Genomic DNA, 23,781 nt, shown 5'->3' on the forward strand with positions numbered 1-23,781 from the left:
GGTTCCAACCAATACTTTGAACACTACGCAAACTCATTTTTTGGGGAATTTTCTATTTTATTTAGCGTTTTTGTATTTTATTTCTTGAGCATTGTACAGTTGTTTTATTTGCCCTGTGAGGCAATAAACCACAGCTGGTTCATCCGTTTAATAAATTGTGGTGACTAAGTTAAATTACTCCTAGTACCGGACCTAGAAGATGTCTAGTACCTGAGATTATGCTGGTCCACATTAAAGGTGCTACACTTGCGTTTACGTTCACCTCCATTGTCTGTCCTGCCCAACCGTGACAAGTGTGTGATCATGACTGCGCCTTCCATAACAGGAACAGCCTTCTCGTCACTGCAGGACATTTACCACACCACTAGGAGGGCAATCAACATCATCAGGGAGAGCTCACATCCACAGCACAGTCTCTTCACACTACTGCCATAAGGCAGACATTACTAAAGGCAAGGACAATCAAACTAACAGCTATTATACACAAGTCATCCCACTGGTCAATGGGTCTGCAATCACCTCCCTCCCATCACACACCAACTGGCTGCACTCCAATATACATCAATATACATACACATTCATAATCTCTGAACTGTATTCAATCATACAAACACACGTTATGTTCACTACCTATCACTGCTGCTATCATCCTACTACACTATACAGTAAGGCACATTGCACTTTGCTAATGCTCATTGCACAATAACTTTAAAGCCATATATATATTTAATTTAAGTTTTCCATTCATCCATCCATTATCCACCGCTTATCAGGACCCGGGTCGCGGGGGAAGCAGTCGGAGCAAAGAAACCCAAACCTCCTTCTCCCCAGCCACCGCCTCCAGCTCATCCGGGGGTATACCGAGTCATTCCCAGGCCAGTTGAGACATGTAGTCTCTCCAGTGTGTTCTTGGTCTGCCCCGGGGCCTCCTCCCCGTTGGACATGCCCGGAACACCTCACTAGTAAGGCGTCCAGGAGGCATCCGAACCAGATGCCTGAACCACCTCAACTGGCTCTTCTCGACGTGGAGGAGCAGCGACTCCATGAGTGAAAATCCGGCCAGCAGGCACTCACCAAGGACCCTCTCCCCCAGGCCTAGCTTCAGGGTGAGGCCCCGGTAACCCTACTCTAGGCAAGGGAGGTTGTGTCCATGTTCTTGACTTATTCATCCTTGTCTTTATGGATCACTCTTTGTCTGGCCCATCACCTAGGGCCAATTTACTTTGGGAGACCCTACCAGGGGCTATTGCCCCTGACAACATAGCTCCTAGGCTCACGCAGGCACGCAAACCCCTCCCATTTTCTCTCCCTTCTGTGTTGCAGAAGTCAGGTGGTAGGTTGGGGTCAGATTGGTCCCAGGTGAGTTGTTATCCATGAAATCAGGTGTTAGGTTTAGAGTCACACTTCTTTCGAAACATCTAACTTCTAAACACTAATTCCTTTTGTCCATGAAAAAAAAACAAAAGCGTTATCACTGTGTCTATGAAAAAGTGAGGAGAACACATACTTTCAAGTTCAGAAACATAATGGGTGATCCATATTGTGCACTAAACTGAGTGCTGTACTTTTGTGTACAGGGTGGTCCATTTATATGGATACATTTTAATAAAATGGGAATGGTTGGTGATATTAACTTCCTGTTTGTGGCACATTAGTAAGTTTCTATTGGTTTACAGCCATTGACATGTCGCAGAGGTTAACACATGAGGAGCGGATAGAAATTGTGCTGATGTCTGGTGAACGCAGTAACCGGGTCATTGCAGCAGATTTCAGTGCAAGACACCCTGCAAGACCACCCATCTCCCATGCTACAGTTAGCAAACTGCTTGCTCTGTTTCGTGAAATTGGTTCAGTGTTGGATTTGCCAAAGTATGGAAGCATGAAAACTGCCACTAATAAAGAAACATCAGTGGCTGTCCTAGAGTGGCATCAGTCGAACATCCCTTTGGTGGATATTAGCTACTCACAAATGGCAACCTTACAAACTCCAGCTGCTGCAGCATCTCAACAAGGATGATCCAGATCGGCGCACTGTATTTGCAGAATGGGCAAAACAAAACTTGGAACAGGAACCTCAGTTTACACAGAAGATTTTGTTCAGTGATGAGGCAAACTTTTATGTGAATGGTGAAGTTAACAAACAAAACCAAGGCTTTTGATCTGACACTAACCCCCATTGGATAGATCCCTCCAAGAGTGTTGGAACAAAAAAAAAATGATGGTATGTTGTGGTATATGAGGTACAAAAGATAGTGGGCCATTCTTCATCAATGAAGAAGCTGGCACGTTCCCTGAGTTTTTCCAGCAAGATGGTGCACCACCACATTATGGGTGTCAGGTCAGGGCTTTCCTAGATGAACAGTTTCCTGGAAAGTGGATTGGTCATCGTGGGCCAGTTGAATGTCCCCCAAGGTCTCCCGATCAGACCCCCTTAGACTTTTATTTTTGGGGTCATCTGAAGGCAAATGTCTGTGAAGATACGAGATGTGCAGCACCTCTCTGTAAAAACAGGCTCTGTGCTCACTTTTAGGGACAAAATAACATGGTTTCTTAGACAACAGTAGTTCTGTCCAAATAAAGAGGTTCAGAATGTTACGACTGCATGGAAAAACATGTAATAACACATGTATTACAGACAAGAACACCAAACCAAATAGACACAAGACTACAGACTACACACAAACCAAGAGAATCAATGAACAAATAGACCAGTCAAGCCAAAGGTTTCCAGGATACAGACAGACCAAGAGGTACAAAAGAGACTAGAGAGAGAGAGAGAGTGAGAGAGGTACAAACCAGACTAGTGAAAGAGAGGTACAAACCAGACTAGTGAGAGAGAGAGAGAAAGAGAGAGAGAGAGAGAGATACAAACCAGACTAGTGAGAGGGAGAGAGAGAGAGAGGTACACACCAGACTAGAGAGAGAGAGAGGGGTAGAAACCAGACTAGAGAGAGAGAGGGGGGGGGGGTAACAAACCAGACTAGAGAGTGAGAAAGAGAGAGAGGTACAAACCAGATGAGAGAGAGAGAGAGAGCGAGAGAGAGGGTTACAAACCAGACTACAGAGAGAGGGGGGGTACAAACCAGACTAGAGAGAGAGAGATAGAGAGAGGTACAAACCAGAATAGAAAGAGAGATAGATAGAGGGAGAGAGAGAGAGAGAGAGAGAGAGAGAGAGAGAGAGAGAGAGGTACAATCATCTGCTGGGGTGTGAGAAGATACTGGTTCTCCATCGGTTGAAGCATTCAACTCCCATGTCTGGCCAACATTTGGTAGGTGTGGCGTCTCCAGTATTCTGATGATCCAGTGTTGACTGTGTCAACCGGTCTCGGCTGACACTACTCCAGGTGTCCACTTCTCTCCTCTCCCATAAACCCGAACTAACACCTTGTCACTGACCTGGAATGACCTAGCCTTGGCACTGGAAAGAACTGCGCGTCAGCGACATGCTGATATGTAAGGTCACATGGTTTCATTTCTTCATAGCTCAGGAGTGGTACTGAATGCTTTGCTGGGATAAACAATAGCCTTTCTAGAATTTAGGGTAATTATCATAAGGAAATTCCCCCATTAATTATCTCCCTGTTTCCTCATGTATCGCTGTAACGAATGAGCTTAACAAATTAAATAATTATTAATCAAATAATAATGAATTACATTTGACTCCGATATGTAGTATTTACTACATTGTGGTCAGTGGACGACGGTCTGTAAGGAGTGTAAACTTCCTGCCATACAGTTAGTGGTAGAATTTATGAACTCCAAAGATGATGCCAAGAGCTTCACATTCAATTTGAGCATAATTCCATTCTGCTTTATTCAGAGTCCTTGATGCGAAGGCTATGGGCTTCTCTTGTCCATTTGGAAGGATGTGTGAAATGACATTACCTACTCCATAAAGTGACGCGTCACACGCCAGTCGGATGGGAAGCTGCGGATCATAATGAGTCAACACACTTTGAGAAAGTAATTGTCCCTTGGCCTCCTTAAAAGCTGTTGCACATTCTGGTGTCCATTGCCATTGTTTTCTTTTACACAGACGAGCATTCAGCAGGTTAAGGACAGATGACAAATTTGGAATGAATCTACTGTAATAATTAATAAGCCCTAAAAATGATCGAAGCTGGCTCACGTCAGTCAGTGCAGGAGCTTCCACAATTGCCCAGACTTTCTCAGGATATTTGTGTAAGCCATGGGCATCAGTGGTGTGGCCTAAGTATTCCAAAGAAACCTTGAAAAATTCATTTTTCTTTCTCTAAACGCAAGCCAAATTTGTCCAAGTTCTTCAGGTGTTGGACACAATCCTGGCCAGTAATTAGAATGTCGTCCAGGTAGCAGTGGATGTTCAGGAGTCCCTGCAGGACCTGGTCCATGGCTCACTGGAAAATAGCTTGTGCTGATGTGATCCCAAATGCAAGCCTGTTATAACAGAACAGACCCTTTGATGTAGTTATTGTGAGGTATTTTCTCAATTTTTCTTCAACAGCCATTTGCAAATATGCATGAGATAAGTCCAGCTCGCTGAAACTTTGTCCTCCTGAAAGAGATGCAAATAAATCCTCAATGCACTGAATTGGATATTTCTCTACACACAGAGCAGGCTTGACTGTAACTTTAAAATCACCACAAATTCTAACATCTCCATTCTTTTTAAGAACGGGCACAATGGGCGTTGCCCATTTGCTAAACATGACAGGCGATTTGATGTCCTCTTCACACAATCGATCAATCTCAGCCTCCACTTTGACCTGAGAGCATAGAGGATGAATCTTGCTTGACAGAAACGCGTTGATGATCCGATTTTAGGAGTATGGCAGCTTCAATACATTCAAGTGCCCAGCTCTTTTTTAAAAAACTCACTGTGCCCATTACGAACACCATGTTCGAGCATAAGGGTGTCCACAGGTACACCTGGCATCAGGATACTCTACGATGCATTTCGACGATCGACTTTATAGTCGTATCATCTGACCTGCGGCCATGTGTTCTGGACACTCGGGTGAAGAGAGATGCTGAGCTGTCAACTGATCACCACCTGGTGGTGAGTTGGATCAGATGGCGCGGGAGGATGCCGGACAGACCTGGCAAGCCTAAACGTGTGCTGAGGGTTTGCTGGGAACGTTTGGCAGAGGAACCTGTCAGAAAGATCTTCAACTCAGACATTGAGTCCAAATGGGCCTTGTTCCGGACATCAATTATTGAGGCGGCTGAACGGAGCTGTGGCTGCAAGGTTGTCGGTGTTTGTTGGGGTGGCAATCCCCGCACTCAGTGGTGGACAACCCGGGTGAGGGAGGCTGTCAAGCTGAAGAAAGAGTCCTATTGAGCCTGGTTGGCCTGGGGACTCCGGAGATACCGAAGAGCCAAGCGGCTCACGCTTCAGCTGTCGCTGAGGCAAAAACTCTGGTGTGGGAGGAGTTCGGTGAGGACATGGATAATGACTTTTGGTCGGCCCCGAGAAGTTTCTGGCGAACCATCAGGCGACTCAGGAGGAGAAAATGGTTTTCCACCAACACTGTATATGGTGGGGGTTGGGGAGTTGTTGACCTCGACTGGGGACGTCATTAGGCGGTGGAAGGAATAATTCGAGGATCTTCTCAATCCCACCAACATGTCTTCCACAGAGGAAGTAGAGTTTGGGGACCCCGGGGAGGGCTCTTCTATCACTGGGGCTGAGGTGGTAGGAAAACTCCTTGGCGGTGGATGAGGTTTGCCCCGGGTTCCTCAAAGCTCTGGGTGTTGTGGGGCTGTCCTGGCTGACACGTCTTTGACAACATCGCGTGGACATCGGGGGCAGTGCCTCTGGACTGGCAGGCTGGGGTGGTGGTTCCCCTTTTTAAGAAGGGGGATCAGAGGGTGTGTTCCAACTATAGGGGGCTCACACTCTTCAGCCTCCCTGGTAAGGTCTATGCGGGGGTACTGGGTAAGAGAGTCAGACTGATAGCTGAACCTCAGATCCAGGAAGAACAATGCGGAACAATGCGGAATGAAGAACACCTCCATCTACTGTGCCCAGCCTCTGATCACTCACCAGATTAGACCACCAGACCACCAGACTGACACTGACTGATTCTTCCAATCTGATGCACTATTATTATGCCCCAAGATTGATGTCACTATTACTATTATGATTATTATTATTATTGTTATTATTATTATTATTATAATGTAGCATAATGATACTTCATTGGTGATAATTTAAAATTCAATATATAGTTTGATCAGAGGAGGATGGGTCCCCTTTGTGAGTCTTAGTTCCTCCCAAGGTTTCTTCCTCCAGCCTCATCCATCCATCCATCCATTCATCCATCCATTATCCACCGCTTATCCGGGTCCGGGTCGCGGGGGAAGCAGTCGGAGCAAAGAAACCCAGACCTCCCTCTCCCCAGCCACCGACTCTAGCTCCTCCGGGGGTATACCGAGGCGTTCCCAGGCCAGTCGAGACATATAGTCTCTCCAGCGTGTTCTTGGTCTGCCCCGGGGCCTCCTCCCCGTTGGACATGCCCGGAACACCTCTCCAGGAAGGCGTCCAGGAGGCATCCGAACCAGATGCCCGAACCATCTCAGCTGGCTCCTCTCGACGTGGAGGAGCAGCGGCTCCACTCCGAGTCTCTCCCGGATGTCCGAGCTCCTAACCCTGTCTCTAAGGGAGAGTCCAGACATCCTGCGGAGAAAACTCATTTCAGCCGCTTGTACCCGCGATCTCGTTCTTTCGGTCACTACCCAAAGCTCGTGACCATAGGTGAGGGTTGGGACGTAGATTGAACGGTAAATCGAGAGCTTTGCTTTTCTGCTCAGCTCTCTCTTCACCACAACGGACCGGTACAGAGCCCGCATTACTGCTGACGCTGCACCGATTCGCCTGTCAATCTCACGCTCCATCTTTCCCTCACTCGTGAACAAGACCCCGAGGTATTTAAACTCCTCCACTTGAGGCAGGATCTCACTTCCAACCTGGAGAGAGCACTCCACCCTTTTCCGGCTGAGTACCATGGACTCGGACTTGGAGGTGCTGATCCTCATCCCTACCGCTTCACACTCGGCTGCAAACTGGTCCAGCAAGAGCCGGAGGTCCCGGCTCGATGAAGCCAACAAGACCACATCATCTGCAAAAAGCAGACATGGAATCCTGAGACCACCAAACCGGACACCCTCCGCCACTTGGCTACGCCGAGAAATTCTGTCCATAAAAATTATGAACAGAACCGGTGACAACGGGCAGCCCTGACGGAGTCCAACTCTGACTGGAAACCAGTCAGATTTACTGCCAGCCATACGAACCAGACTCCTGCTCTGTTTGTACAGGGACTGGATAGCTCGTAACAAAGAGCCCAGTACCCCATACTCCCTGAGCACCCCCCACAGAATACCCCGAGGGACACGGTCGAATGCCTTCTCCAGATCCACAAAACACATGTAGACTGGTTGAGCAAACTCCCATGCACCCTCCAGGATCCTAGCGAGGGTAAAGAGCTGGTCCTGTGTTCCACGACCGGGGCGGAATCCGCATTGTTCCTCCTGGATCCGAGGTTCAACTATCAGTCGGACTCTCTTCTCCAGTACCCCCGCATAGACCTTACCGGGGAGGCTGAGGAGTGTGATCCCCCTATAGTTGGAACACACCCTCCGATCCCCCTTTTTGAAAAGGGGAACCACCACCCCAGTCTGCCAGTCTAGAGGCACTGCCCCCGATGTCCACGCGATGTTGCAAAGACGTGTCAACCAGGACAGCCCCACAACATCCAGAGCCTTGAGGAACCCGGGGTGAACCTCATCCACCCCCGGGGCCCTACCGCCAAGGAGTTTCCCTACCACCTTGGCCACTTCAGCCCCAGTGATAGACGAGCCCCCCCCGGGGTCCCCAAGCTCTGCTTCCTCTGCGGAAGACGTGCTGGTGGGATTGAGAAGATCCTCGAAGTACTCCTTCCACCGTCTGATGACGTCCCCAGTCGAGGTCAACAGTTCCCCACCCCCACCATATACAGTGTTGGTGGAAAACTGCTTTCCCCTCCTGAGTCGCCTGACGGTTTGCCAGAAACTTCTTGGAGCCGACCGAAAGTCGTTTTCCATGTTCTCACCGAGCTCCTCCCACACCCGAGTTTTTGCCTCAGCGACTGCCGAGGCCGCAAGCCGCTTGGCTCCTCCAGCCTCGAGGGAGTAAAAGACGCTATATAAATAAATTTGATATCATTTGATTAGTGTACTCTGTGCACGTAACATAAGAAATGGAGAGTTCTGGAATGGACCAATCAGAGCCTGGACCTTAATCTTACTGAGATACTGTGGGGTGATCTGTGAATTCAAGGAACCCCTCAAATGTCACAGCTGAAATAATTCTGCATGGAGGAATGGGAAAAACTCTCCCCCAGTTGATGTCAGAGACTAGTAGATGTTATAGAGGTTAATTCAGCCAAAGGGGGTAACACCAGATATTAGGGCGTAGGGTGTTCTAACTTATTCCTCACAAGGAATGTACATTTTTGTTCATTACATTTTACAACTTCTATTTATAGGTAATTTCTTCAGTTTTACTTGTTTAATTATAAGCTCCATCTACTGTTCAAATGAAGCTCAAATGTCCATATGTTTAAATATGTTCAAACAGACAAAGATTTTCATGGGGTGTCCTAACTTATTCACCTGACTATAGCACAGACATAACTTTAACTATTTTAATCATCTTCATATCTTCAGGCCTCTCCATGAGCAGTTTATTATATTTGTAAAATAATTAAAATTAAATGATTTGAAATTAATATTCCCTTGTCCTTTTTGTGCCACACACACACTCTGCCTGTAACAATATGCCTGCATCAAATGCAGTTAACACACACTGTTAAAAAAGTAAATAAGTAACCTTTACTCTGAGTATATTTCAAATGCACTACTTTTATTTTTACTCGAGTAAATGTTTATACCAGTAATTTTACATGTAAAATTCCATCAGAGTAACAGTACTTTTACTGGAGTAGAGTATTTTAGTACTCTTTCCACCTCTGATAATTTCTTTAAATATTTGATTCATCGTGTACAGTTGTGGAACACTGAAGGAAATAACAATAAGTTAATATTGTATAATGCACTGGTGGAAAACAGATTTACCATGAAAACACATGAAAACATTCAGAATTGTGGGTCTGAATCAGTCTGGTCAGAACTGCTATAGAATATGTATTGACAGGTAAAAACTCATCAGAACCAGAACCGAGTCCCACCACAGTCCACACTCAACTCATTATTGAAGAAAATAAACTGTGTAGTTTTATGTTACTGGAGTTGATGGTGACATACACAGCTTTGTTATTTTAAGTAGCCTAAGACTCAGATTTCTAAAGGTGATCTTGATTGCAATTTATTTAGATGAACTTGAATGTGAATTCAATCATGGGTCACATGGGCAGCCGGTAAGGGCGGCATTGTGCAGGGGGATGTGAAAAACAAAGGTGATATTTGAGCTGCGCCTCATGCTACTAAATGAACATAGCTCAGTTTCCCCTTTTGAAGTGGGCACCCTGTCATTATGATGATCTCATGAGTCATGTAGCCTCCCCGTTGTTGCGCTAAAAGGTGGGTTCCCCCAGGGTGTCACACAAGATAGAACTGGCACTGTTTGAGTGTACAAATGTTGATGACCACTTGTAATTTCTCTGATTACAATCGGATGATTGCTGTAAAATATTCTTTTAATTTTCCTTAAATTTTCATTAAATGTGTTTGTTGCTAAGAGGCTCCTAACCCTAACACATCAGTTCACATTTCACATTTCTCAGGTCAGGTCTCAAAGGTAAATAAGTAAATTCTTTGGTTAAAGGCTTTATTTTGTTACTGTGTATACATTTAGTAGTCAGTTAATACAATGAAAATAAAACAATCTAAAATAAAATAATAATATGTAATAAAATATTATAAAAGTTCTTTGTATTGTTTTCTTTTACCCATGCCTGCCACAGATGCTCTGAATTTCTACATCCAGCACACTCTACCCTGTTCTATATGGTGTCTGTGTATGTGACTGATCTCCTGCTCCATTAGTGCCTCTACTGGTGAGGCAAGCTAACTTTAGTCAGGCAAATTACCTCTGTAATAAACTAAACTTGATGTTTGGACACTATGTATGGCACCAAAGTTTAACAACCTTTAACAACAGGTTACTTTTGTACATTAATCGATCACAGCACCAAGAGAAATGCAGAAGAACAACAGACTGCCCTTTTACATTCTCTACTGAAACAAATAAGCAGAAATGTGGATTTGGGAGGAGGATCATGAGGTGTGTGGTGAGTACCTGGGATTAGTTGGTCGTTCAGAGCGTTGTAGAGCATGCCCAGATGCAGTGGTCTGCTGAGGGCACTGACCTTTAGGTTGGAGTCTCCTTTAACTGGAACAGCAAGAGAAAACAGAACATTTCAGAGCGGTAGAGCTATGTACTTGATGATAGTCTGTTAGTTTACAACATAACACTGAAAACACTCTATTTACACATCATTTAACTCAACAGAATGTGTAACTGAAGGGCTACGTGGGCTGTGTGTAGTCGGGAGGATGCTGTACAACACACAGAAAGTAAATAAAATAATCCAGTATCATGCCTTTGGTAATTCACAAAAGTAATATTTTAGTTTATAATTTATAGCAGAGACCCACAGATCAAGTCATAGTCCCCTTTACTGTTCTAACATGTGTTTAATGTAGTGACAGTGATGATACGTCTAAATAAAGGAGCACAGTTTCTCTACTTTCAGTGGGATAACTGCTAGAATATAACTGTTAGACCAGCGTGCTCTTCTCTCTCCCAAACTGACTGCCTGGTTCTTCTGTCTTACACAGTTCTTCCTGTTCCTACACCCTCTTCACCCTCTGCTCATGTTATATTTTGGTAGTTCAACATACTGCACGATTCATGTGGTCATCACGTGCTGATCCTGTGTTTGAGCAGATACTGTATAATCAGTAACACTTCTCTGAGAACTCAGCCTGGAGAAGACATGTTTATGTCACCTGCCTTTCTCTGTGCATTCTTTTCTTTGTTTATTGCTCAGTCAGACTCTTAACATTAACATATAGGTTCACATTTCACAGCAAGTCTATCTGAGATCAGTAATGCTGCTTGAATTCTAGTAGCACCAGCCACATACATTCTGCAGAGTAACAAATGGTCTCACCACATCTATCACTCCGGTCCTGTGGCTGTAGAACTCTGCAAAAGTCTTCAGAACCTGAGGAAATGAGATTTAAGAAGCTATTTATTTGGACAGAAAACCCTAATAACAAGCACTAAGCTTATTTAGAAGATCAAATTATTATTATTTGAAATAATTTAAGTGTCTAAGGCATTTACACAGTGCTGCACGTTGACTCTGGACCATTGGACTCTCTCTATAGTCTCTCACAGAGGGATAAACACCTGTGGATTCTTTTCTTCTTCTTTGCAAGAGCTCCTTCAAATGTGTTCGTCAGAGTTATCAGAGGTGCACAACCACACACAGAGACCAGACACAGGAAATGCCCGAGAACCCCGAGACTCTACACAGTCACACAGAGAACCCAGAGACTCTACACAGTCACACAGAGAACCCTGAGGCTCTACACAGTCACACAGAGAACCCTGAGACTCTACACAGTCACACAGAGAACCCAGAGACTCTACACAGTCACACAGAGAACCCTGAGGCTCTACACAGTCACACAGAGGACCCTGAGACTCTACACAGTCACACAGAGAACCATGAGGCTCTACACAGGTCACACAGAGAACCCTGAGACTCTACACCGTCACACAGAGAACCCTGAGGCTCTACACAGGTCACACAGAGAACCCTGAGACTCTACACAGTCACACAGAGGACCCTGAGACCCTACACAGTCACACAGAGAACCCTGAGACTCTACACAGTCACACAGAGAACCCTGAGACTCTACACAGTCACACAGAGAACCCTGGGGCTCTACACAGTCACACAGAGAACCCTGAGACTCTACACAGGCGACACAGAGACCCATGAGGCTCTACACAGGTCACACAGAGAACCATGAGGCTCTACACAGGTCACACAGAGAACCCTGAGACTCTACACAGTCACACAGAGAACCCTGAGGCTCTACACAGTCACACAGAGAACCCTGAGACTCTACACAGGCGACACAGAGACCCATGAGGCTCTACACAGGTCACACAGAGAATCATGAGGCTCTACACAGGTCACACAGAGAACCCTGAGACTCTACACCGTCACACAGAGAACCCTGAAGCTCTACACAGGTCACACAGAGAACCCTGAGACTCTACACAGTCACACAGAGGAGCCTGAGACTCTACACAGTCACACAGAGAACCCTGAGACTCTACACAGTCACACAGAGGACCCTGAGACCCTACACAGTCACACAGAGAACCCTGAGACTCTACACAGTCACACAGAGAACCCTGAGACTCTACACAGTCACACAGAGAACCCTGAGGCTCTACACAGTCACACAGAGAACCCTGAGACTCTACACAGGCGACACAGAGACCCATGAGGCTCTACACAGGTCACACAGAGAACCATGAGGCTCTACACAGGTCACACAGAGAACCCTGAGACTCTACACAGTCACACAGAGAACCCTGAGGCTCTACACAGTCACACAGAGAACCCTGAGACTCTACACAGGCGACACAGAGACCCATGAGGCTCTACACAGGTCACACAGAGAATCATGAGGCTCTACACAGGTCACACAGAGAACCCTGAGACTCTACACAGTCACACAGAGAACCCTGAGACTCTACACAGTCACACAGAGGAGCCTGAGACTCTACACAGTCACACAGAGAACAATGAGACTCTACACAGTCACACAGAGAATCCTGAGGCTCTACACAGTCACACAGAGAACCCTGAGACTCTACACAGTCACACAGAGAACCCTGAGACCCTACACAGTCACACAGAGAACCCCGAGGCTCTACACAGTCATACAAAGAACCCTGAGAGTTCTGAGCTTGAAGCGACGGCTGCCTCATGTTCCCCTCACCCCCTTCACACTCCAGTTCTGAGCACTACTTTGAGTTTCTGAAACAGACACCGCCTGGTAAACAAACGTAGCACTAAAAGGAAAGTAGTAAGGAAATGTGTGTAGATTGTTTCTTTGTGGTAACAATGCTTCTTGGCAATAAATCTTACACAGTTGGAGCCTGTTAATTGGACACATACCTGCTTTAGTCTCCATAAAGCTGGAGAGAATGAGAGCTGTTACAATGAGGAACTTCATCCCTGAAAAACACATGAATCATCAAAGCTCACATCATCTGAACACACACTAAAGAGAGAGACACTAGCAAGGGAGAGAGAGGGAGAGAGAGAGAGAGAGAGAGAGAGAGAGAGAGAGAGAGAGAGAGAGAGAGAGAACATAATATAGGAGTGTGGACACATACCTGCTCTAGTCTCCATAAAGCTGGAGAGAATGAGAGCTGTTACAATAAGGATCTTCATCCCTGAAAAACACACATAAATCATCAAAGCTCACATCAGCTGAACACACACTAAACTCCAGGAACAGGAGATTTTATAAAATACAACAAAGTATTCTGTGAATCTTTTTTTTCTGAAAATTCTAAAAATTCTGAATTTTTGGCAATACTATGTATGAATATGGTCATGCCAATAAAGCTTATTGAAATTGAATCTGAGAGGTGATCATTCTCTTCCAGTTTCATTTAAAGACAAACACACAAAGGACTGATCTCCAGTGTGTTCTCTGACCGTCTGGATTCATTTATTCCTTCATTTCTGTAACCTCTTTTTTCCAGTTCAGGACTGCAGTGGGTCCGGTATGGAGTCAAAAGTGGGTCTAAAAGATTTTGAGCTTGTAAAACAATACTCACAGATTTGACAGTTTTTAACTGTGTTTGAGCAACTACAAACACGTAAAATTCAAATCCACAAATGTATTGCAATGCTCAAAATTAAAACATCAAGAACAATAATAATAATTTAAATCCACCAATGTTGGTAAACGCCTCCAATTCTCCGTCATGGTGCTACCAGCCAGAGATACAATGGAGAGTGAGGTAAGTAACAATGCTAGACTCTCCATTGTATTTCTGTATCTCTGATCGAGCTTGTCCACCAACAATCAGAACGGTTCCAGTTCGTGAACTAAATTTGGAATCGTTTGGTGCCTTTCCACCGACATAAACTGGTTCTAAACAGAAAAGAACATTCCCAGCTGGAACCAAAAATAAGAGTTGGCTTTTCAGTGTGAACCATGGGCATGGTGAAGTTCAGTAATTCAAGAAAGAGCTCAGAGCCACACACACAGCGTTATCCCCCAGTGGAGCTGGATGGGGTCATTTACAACGTTTCATATGAATACAAAAATACATAATACAAAAAAACATACATTTTTTGTGTTTCTGGCGCGATGCCATGCCATAGTCAGAGCGGCAGCTCTTGGTTAAATTTCTCCATTGTTCACAAACTCAGCTGGACACCTCTGAACTCAACATTTACACAGTGTTATATCTCACTCTGATCGGACTCCACGGTAAACACAGAATAAACAATGACTCTGTCATGACTCTAACAGTTTATCTGTGGCTCTGATGCTGTATTCAGCCACAGTGCACCCCCCACTGATGATGTATTCCTGTTTCCCCTCTAAACGTGTTGAAATGTGGGGGTTATTGGGAAGAACCAAGGTTCCAAGAATCAGGAACAGAACCAGTTCAAGAACCAGAGTTGTTTTGGTGGAAATGTGCTGTGGTTGACAGGAATAAATCAGTGTTCTGATTGGTTAAACAAACCTTGCAATCTGATTGGTCCAGCAAAATCTTTCCTATTGGTCCATCAATTGGCCGTCAAAACAGGGTCACAAATCCACAGCTGCAAAAAGAGATTCACATAAGCAGCAGAGAAGGTGAATGTGTGGACTTTTCCTACCTCACCTGTGAGTGGTTTTAATGTTATGGTGGTAACATACTGAATAAATTAACCCTCTCTTCGTTTCTCACTCGCTTACACACACATGCGGTCCCGCCATCCGACACTCAATTTTCTTGGTTTCACTATCAGACACTAAAGAGCAGTCAGCTCTCTGAGGTTAAATAGTCACTTACATGTCTATAAATGGTACAATATGATGCTGACAGGCCATAAATAGTTCACATTGTTCTACGATGTGAAGCTAGACTTCTTATATTATCAAGGTCAGCATCAAAGCCATCATGTTATTTGTTGATGCCTGTGTACAGACGCTGTTTACTTTTTACTTTGTTGTCTGCAGCAAAGCACAGCCGACTGGAGAAGTATTTTTACATTTTCACTTGGTGCTTATTAGATCAAAAAACAAACCAAAAGAAAAAAGCCCTGCTGAACAATATAAGTCATGTCCATTAGACAGGGGTGTAGCTCAAAGTCAGGCTCAGAACTGGAGTGTGAAGGGGGTGAGGGGAGCATGAGGCAGCCGTCGCTTCAAGCTCAGAACTCTGTGTTCTCTGTGTGACTGTGTAGAGCTTGAAACAAAAATTTTGCTAAACGTTTGGATCCAGTTCTTATTTACATCATTTCCATTAACGTATTCCTAAACATTTCATGGTTTTCCTATCACTATTTTATTTATTGGTTGCCGTCCGTATTAAACTTCTGAAACGTCTCATTTAAAACCAAGGCGGCAGAGCTCCTGAGTTTTGCCATCTAGCCAATCAGTCTGACTGGTTCTGAGTTAGCCCCGCCCACTGACGGATGATGATTTAATTATTTCATGGTGCAAGGCAAGAAACAAATATTTAAATAGTTAAATAATGAATTAAATTATTTAAATAATACAATTAGTCAAATATTTAATATTGTAAATAAATAAATAAATCACTACATAACGTAAGCTTTAATTTCAAATTTGAATTATTTAATAAAACAATGAATTAACTCTCCTTTTTATTAATTATATAATATTGCCACAAAAAACATTCCATATGCTTGTACGTCATGTTTTTGTTTTCACAGAAGAAAATAAAGATAAACATATGTAATCCTGTAAGTTAAAGTTACTCATTTCCTTTGTTTTACTGTTTATCATCTTCACTCACAGACACATGAAGTCTCTCTCTCTCTCTCTCTCTCTCTCTCTCTCTCTCTCACACACACACACACACACACACACACACACACTGAAATATCTATAATCTTCAGGTAGGTTAAATGTTACCAGATTTCCTCTTTGCTCTTGATCTTCACAAACCTCAGTCTCTTCACTTTCAGACACAGGAAGGAAGGGCTGGGGCAGAGAAAAGTACCACTCTACACTGTCTTCTGGGTTTGTCAGACACCAGAGGGCGCTCCAAACATGAATGTGTTTCTATGGGGAATTCAACCAAAACATAGTTTATAAAATCTGATCATTTTTATACAAAAGAAATGCATTAATTTCCTCAACATACAACAGTAACAAATGTCTGAGACCCCACCGCAGACACATTTAACTGGTAATTTAACACATAACTGTGTCATAACTCCAGGTTAAAGACTTTGTAAAAGTGTCTCAGTTGTGAGGGTGAAGTCAGTGAGTGTGAACTTTACAGCAGTCGCCCAGAGCTGACAGGGGAGGGACTTCAGAGCAGCAGATACACAGAGGATTCCCGATTAGGAAACTGTGCTTAGTTTCAGCTTTTCCACTGTTTTGTGTCGACTAAATGTTCAGGAGCCTGTCCGGGTCAGTGCCCAGTGAGGCTCCAGGGCCAAACCCCTCAGTACAAGATGGTACAGTCATGCTTTTCAGCTGCCTAAGGAGGAACAGCTTCATTTTGTGATGAGTAAGTGAAATATGTTTGACTCACTTTTCTGCAGCATGTCTGGTGCTGATTAGTTTCTATGCTATGCTAGTTCAATAGTATTTTCCAGTGATGGAATTTGTGAAGCTGATGGTAAATGTTTTGTAATTGCGTAGAGGCACATAGCTCAGCTCATAGAGAAAACAACTGCTTGTAGTAAAGTCTGGATTCTCTCTGCTGCTTTCAAGCAGTGATCTGAAGCTTATATTTATGACATTGATGCTCCAAAGCAGTCTGTGTCATTGCTAAATAACTAAAATACCACCAATTACCAAACCAAACGATTCAATCCCAGCTGTTGGTCTCACTGATGTATGGTGTGGGGGCCATTATCTTTGACAGTGAAGAGGGGATGTCTCACCCGTGTTTCGCACCTATTTCATGAATGGTCAATGTGTGAGCCACAGGTATTGAGAAAAACAATGTTCCATCAAATTTTTAGCAACATAGAAGCAAAATTACATAAAATGTCAGAAAGTTGTAAACACCAGTGTGTAACCAACACTCATGTCTACAGAGTTCAGAGCTCAAAAGAAAACTTCAGAAATGTTCACAATATGTTTTTTTTCATTATATATCAGCAACTTTGAAAATAGGGTTTTTTTTGGATTTTTGGAAATCCATGTTTAGAGTTAATTTAGGCAAAAAAAGATTTTTTTAATTAAGATTAATTACATACAGATTTTCCTCATTATTGCTGGGTTTGTGCTGAATATTATCATGTGTAGCTTTTTTGGGAACAATGGGTTGGACAATGAAACTGATTTCACCTGGTTTTAGACCACAATAATTTATTAGTATGGTGTAGGGCCTCCTTTTGCGGTCAATGCAGCATCAATTTGTCTTGGGAATAACATATACAAGTCCTGCACAGTGGTCAGAGGGATTTTAAGCCATTCTTCTTGCAGGATTGTGGCCAGGTCTCTACGTGATGCTGGTGGAGGAAAACGTTTCTTGACTCGCTCCTCCAAAACACCCCAAAGTGTGTCCATGGGAGATGTTCAACTTGACTTTCATGTTCCTCAAACCAATCTTTCACCAGTCTTGCTGTGTGTATTGGTGCATTGTTTGAACCATTGGATGCACATGGTTCTCCAGAATGGTTCGGTAGTCCTTGGCAGTGATGCATCCATCTAGCACAAGTATTGGGCCAAGGGAATGTCATGATATGGCAGCCCAAACCATCACCCATCCACCCCCATGCTTCACTCTGGGCATGCAACAGTCTGGTGGTACGCTTCTTTGGGGCTTCTCCACACCGTAACTCTCCCGGATGTGGGGAATACAGTAAAGGTGGACTCAGAGAACTCAGAGAACAATACATGTTTCACATCCACAGCCCAAGATTTGTGCTCCTTGCACCATTGAAACCGACGTTTGGCGTTGGCATGAGTGAGCAAAAGTTTGGCTATAGCAGCCCCGCCATGTATATTGACCCTGTGGAGCTCCTGACGGACAGTTCTGGTGGAAACAGGAGAGCTGAGGTGAACATTTAATTCTGCCTTTTGTGTCCACAGTTAATCCTGTTGGATGTGTTTCGTCCCTCTTGGTAGTATGCTGACATTACACTGGATACCATGGTTCTTGATACATCATAATGACTTGCTGTCTTGGTCACAAATGTGCCAGCAAGGCATGCACCAACAATTTGTCCTCTTTTGAACTCTGGAATGTCATCCATAATGTTGCGTGCATTGCAATATTTTAAGCAAAACTGTGCTCTTACCCTCTGCTAATTGAACCTTCACACCCTGCTCTTACTGGTGCAATGTGCAATTAATGAAGATTGGACACCAGGCTGGTCCAATTTAACCATGAAACCTCCCACACTAAAATTACAGGTGTTTCAGTTTCATTATCCAACCCCTGTAAGTGTAATTTGTAAAAATATCAAGGCATGTCAGATTACCTCAGACGTGACTGAAAGGCTTTATAATACAGGGTGAAAGGGTTAATACAGGAGAACATGAAAATGTGTGTTATCCGCCACTTTGTCCATTACAGCAGACAGCTCCAAAGTATTCATCAGTAAAAATCCACTAAAACTGGTCTTCGGTTGGAGATTTCAATAATGCTGTCAAAAACAGCGTACACAACCAAATATTACTGTATGCATGAGCGGCTGTCGAAAATGGCCCTCCGGTCTAATATTACCTGATTTGACCAAAGACACACATTCTTCATCAGGTTTGAGATTAAACGTATACAGAGTGTAGCCCTGTAGGAAACCCTGTCTATCAATAGGACAGCAAGAAACTCCAAGTTGTTATGTTTAAACACAAAAGGGTTTTTATTATAGGCACCTTTGAAAGCATCATTATCAACCATGGCAATTATCATAGACTTAGGTAGAGTCCCGAAGAACAAATTTTCTTGGTTAGAAACACGTGTTCCAGCGGGTATGGAAAATTTTTTTAGACATACTCTGTCAATGGGGTATTTAGCAGTTATTGACAACAATGTCTGGGCATGACCCAACCTTACAGCTGGTGACACAGATACTTTTTTGACAAATGATGCTGAGAGAATATTTACTCTGTGTGCTAACATGTCATGTGGCATTAGACAGAAATCATCCTTACTATGTGTCATGTGAATTTTTATATCAACGCCGTTAACCATCAATTTCTCCTAAAAAAATATGTATTGCTGACAGCGGCGGAATTTCGACATAAATGTTTTTATCAATAGCGATTTGTGATAAAGTTACTGTAAACAAGTCCAGTTCTGATTTAATACACTCCTCAGACATGCAATGAATTAGGGTCATGATGAGAATATGGTATTAACAGGTTTTCTACAGGATGGGTTTGTCATCTGCTCCCCCTTACTCCTTCTTTTTGACACTGTGTTTTTTCATCTCACTCTTGGATTTCTTAGCAGAACAGCCACGCCTCTCGCCTTGGGATTCGTTTCACAGATTTTCAAGCCATCACCAACATGCCCGACCTGTCTTGATTGTGTGCCATCATACGAGTCAGACCATTACTGACAACATCACTTACAATGTTTTTAGCAGCTGTTTTTAGATGTGGTTTGGCTATATTAAAACCCGTCTCCTTCAGTTTGTTGTTTATGATGTGTTGTAGGATTACAATCAGTTTATCAGTTTTAGCACCGTAGTGCTTATTTGCCCGTCCACCTCATCAATCGGAGCAGATACAGCATTGTCCTCAGGAGCTTCAGTCATTGTCAACCTTTCCAAACCATCCAGTGGGTGTTATAGAAAAAGATATGGGTACGTCATGTCCACACATCCAAGATCACCACCCTATTGGTCCAGCAAACCGTTGTCTGATGCCGCTTCAGCAGCCAGTGCCGATTCACCATAGCTGTAGTTTACAAACCCGTGACCCCTGTCGATCGGCGTTTATTCAATGTCCAGAACTTGATAATTTCCACACCACATAGGTCCATGGGTATCGGGATGGTCTGCTGGAAGAAAGTCCTCAAACATGATGGCTTCTGTGTTGGTCGTGTCTTGACTTCGTGTGATTTCAGTGCGAAAAGTGATCCACTTTTGACCAACCCTCAAACGTCATAAGCCAGAGAATCAAATAGATTAATTTTAACATCCCTAAAATACTCGCGAGGACTGCTACCACATGCTTTACCATGCCGTTTCTTCCTTGGCGCAAAAACAAAGTTGGTTTCACTAGCACTAGAGCTAACAGTTGGTGTAACTGTAGAATCTCTAAGAAGTGTCTTTCTCTTTTTTGTTTTTAATTGTTTAAAAGAGTGTTTCTTTTACATAAATGGTTTCAACTGTTAAAACTTCACTTTCCCTCTGGGATCAATAAAGTTTTTCTGATTCTGATCCTCCATAAAATAAACACTTGTTAACATAAAATAATATTCTGGACAAACTTGCTACTACTATACTACTATAGTGTACTATTATATATTGTGTGTTAATAAATGTGTCCTGGTAAAGACTGAACAGCACAGAAAATTGTGTAACCCTTTATCTACACGGTATAGTAACGACATTAAACATGACCATGAATATTCAGCACACTTCATTAACATGAGCTTTTTAAACTTCTCATGAACTGAATGGAGAGACAACACTGACGCAGGGACAGAATATGAACATCTGCAATGCTACTATTTAGAAATGCATTGTGTTTGTATCAACTTTTTAATGTTAAAATTCAGTTTACCAAAGCACTCCTCGAGTTGTAAAAAGGCCTACACTTTATTTAAATAGTTGTGTACCAGTAGTGTTTTATGGGAATTATATGCTTTGAACAGTTTATTTTGAGACTATATGTGATTTTAATGATGTTTTAATGAAATAAATGGACTGAACACATACATTTTCAGTGTTTAAATTTCATCTCATTAGAAACCAGACCTTAATTTCTTCAGTATAATTCTTGATATAAAGTTGTTTAGATTTTTGTGAGAATCAGAAAACTGCAAAGAGTTAAAAGGTATATTTTTAAATATACTTTTGATATATTTTTTCTGTTTTTCATTCACAACATTTTCTTTCTGCTCTTGATTCTAGGAATTTTTCTTGCAATTATATTTTTCCTTTTGTAAGACTTTTGACACAAAATTCACTCCATACAAATAAAGCTTTAAGAGAATAAACACATCACAAACACAGTTCTGTTTTCACTGCATTTTACAAAATGTTTCAGTGTGGAAGAAGGATTTGTACTTTAATGTTTTACTGTAACTTTGTCATTTATTAAAATTCTATTTATTTAACGGAGACCAGGCCTCATTTAAACTCCCTCACACCTCCCTCTAAAGACAATAGACAATGTTCCAAAAGATTCACTCACAGAGAGAGAGAGAGCGAGAGAGAGAGAGAGAGAGGAGTTTGTGTGTGAGAGAGAGTAAGTGTGAGAGAGAACACAAGCAGAGAGAGAGAGAGAGAGAGAGAGACAGAGGTGATCATTAAATTAAATGTAACGTCCTGTACGTCATGTTTTTCTGTTCACAGAAGAAAGATAAACACATTTAATCCTAAAAATGTAATGTTTATCCTCTTAACACCCGACAACACACACACACACACTTTCCCTCTCTCTCTTTCACACAGTCGCGCTCTCTCTCTCACACACACATAGTCCCTCTCTCTCTCGCTCTCTCACACAGTCCCCCTCTCTCTGTCTCTCTCTTGCACACACACACACACACACTCGCAGTCTCTCACTCTCGCACACACACACACTCATATTCTTACTCTCTCTCTCTCTCTCTCTCTCTCTCTCTCTCTCTCTCTCTCTCTCTCTCTCACACACACACACAATTTTCTCACACACACACAGTCTGTCTCACAGTCTCTCACACACACAATCTCTCTCTCTCACTCACATACACAGTCTCTCTCTATCTCGCTCACTCACATACACGCGCACAATCTCACACGCAGTCTCTCTCACAAACACACACACACCGAATTATCTATAATCTTCAGGTCTGTAAGCTGTAAATTAAGTCTTACCTGTTTTTCAGCTCTGCTCCTGATCTTCACAAACAGCAGTGATTTTACTTTCGTTTTTAAATCCGGTTTGGACTGGATCAGACACACGCAGGAAGGGCTGCGGCAGAGAGAAGTACCACTCTATACTGTCTTCAGGGTTTGTCAGACACCAGAGGGCGCTCCAAACATGAATGTGTTTCTCTGGAGAATTCAAACAAAACCATAGTTTATAAACTCTGATCATTTTTAAACAAAAGAAATGCATTAATTTCCTCAACACAGAACAGTAACAAATGTCTGAGACCCCACCACAGACACATTTTTAAACTGTTGAACTCCAGTTTAAAGACTTTGTAAAAGTGTCTCAGTTGTGAGGATGAAACAGGTCAGTGCTTAAAAAAATCTTATTTTTGTGCCGTGTCTCAAAGAAACTACATTTTATTTCTCCCTCAACACACCTCTGATGACAATAAAACAGACTGACTTTTAGTTTCAAAGTAATACAAACTTAAAAATTCCTTTAAGATTAATAATAATAATAAAGTATTTATAGGAACTGTTTGTGAAGACACCGTTTGTTCATTTGTTTATTAATAAAATGAAGCAGCAGTTTGTTTCTTAATGTGAGATATTCAGTGTGGAGCAGAGACACAGGGCTGAGTCACTGGAAGTGTGCACTGTGTAACAGTCTCTAGGAGAATCTAAGAATCAGATCGGGACTCGGCAGACACTCGATATTAGACTCAGATCGGGACGTCAATATTTCTTAAACACAGTTGATAATGAAAGTTAGAGAACGCAGCATGTCCATTTTGGTGTTAAAAATAAACACTAATACTTTGACATTATATTTTTATGGTTTTCATAATGGGCGGCACGGTGGTGCAGCAGGTAGGTTGATTCCCGCTCCGGGTGACTGTCTGTGAGGAGTGTGGTGTGTTCTCTCTGTGTCTGCGTGGGTTTCCTCCGGGTGACTGTCTGTGAGGAGTGTGGTGTGTTCTCTCTGTGTCTGCGTGGGTTTCCTCCGGGTGAATGTCTGTGAGGAGTGTGGTGTGTTCTCTCTGTGTCTGCGTGGGTTTCCTCCGGGTGAATGTCTGTGAGGAGTGTGGTGTGTTCTCTCTGTGTCTGTGTGGGTTTCCTCTGGGTGACTGTCTGTGAGGAGTGTGGTGTGTTCTCTCTGTGTCTGCGTGGGTTTCCTCCGGGTGACTGTCTGTGAGGAGTGTGGTGTGTTCTCTCTGTGTCTGCGTGGGTTTCCTCCGGGTGAATGTCTGTGAGGAGTGTGGTGTGTTCTCTCTGTGTCTGCGTGGGTTTCCTCCGGGTGCTCCGGTTTCCTCCCACAGTCCAAAAACACACGTTGGTAGGTGGATTGGCGACTCAAAAGTGTCCGTAGGTGTGAGTGTGTGAGTGAATGTGTGTGTGTCTGTGTTGCCCTGTGAAGGACTGGCGCCCCCTCCAGGGTGTATTCCTGCCTTGCGCCCAATGATTCCAGGTAGGCTCTGGACCCCCCGCGACCCTAAATTGGATAAGCGGTTACA

The 23,781-nt window shown here is 43.4% G+C and overlaps 1 protein-coding gene across 1 annotated transcript in view; it reads right to left on the bottom strand.

Moving 5' to 3' along the window:
• Window positions 1–23,781, bottom strand: part of LOC136699895 (stonustoxin subunit beta-like) — a 457,886-nt gene that overhangs the window by 12,741 nt on the left and 421,364 nt on the right. Inside the window, exons 2-5 of the mRNA XM_066674950.1 lie at window positions 13,414–13,473; window positions 13,193–13,252; window positions 11,159–11,212; window positions 10,282–10,374 (exon numbers count right to left, since the gene is read on the bottom strand). Coding sequence (XP_066531047.1) covers window positions 10,282–10,374; window positions 11,159–11,212; window positions 13,193–13,252; window positions 13,414–13,473 — 267 coding nt within the window. The remainder of the gene's footprint in view (window positions 1–10,281; window positions 10,375–11,158; window positions 11,213–13,192; window positions 13,253–13,413; window positions 13,474–23,781) is intronic.

The sequence above is a fragment of the Hoplias malabaricus genome, chromosome 6 (genome assembly GCF_029633855.1).
Source record: "Hoplias malabaricus isolate fHopMal1 chromosome 6, fHopMal1.hap1, whole genome shotgun sequence".
Taxonomy (NCBI): Eukaryota; Metazoa; Chordata; class Actinopteri; order Characiformes; family Erythrinidae; genus Hoplias; species Hoplias malabaricus.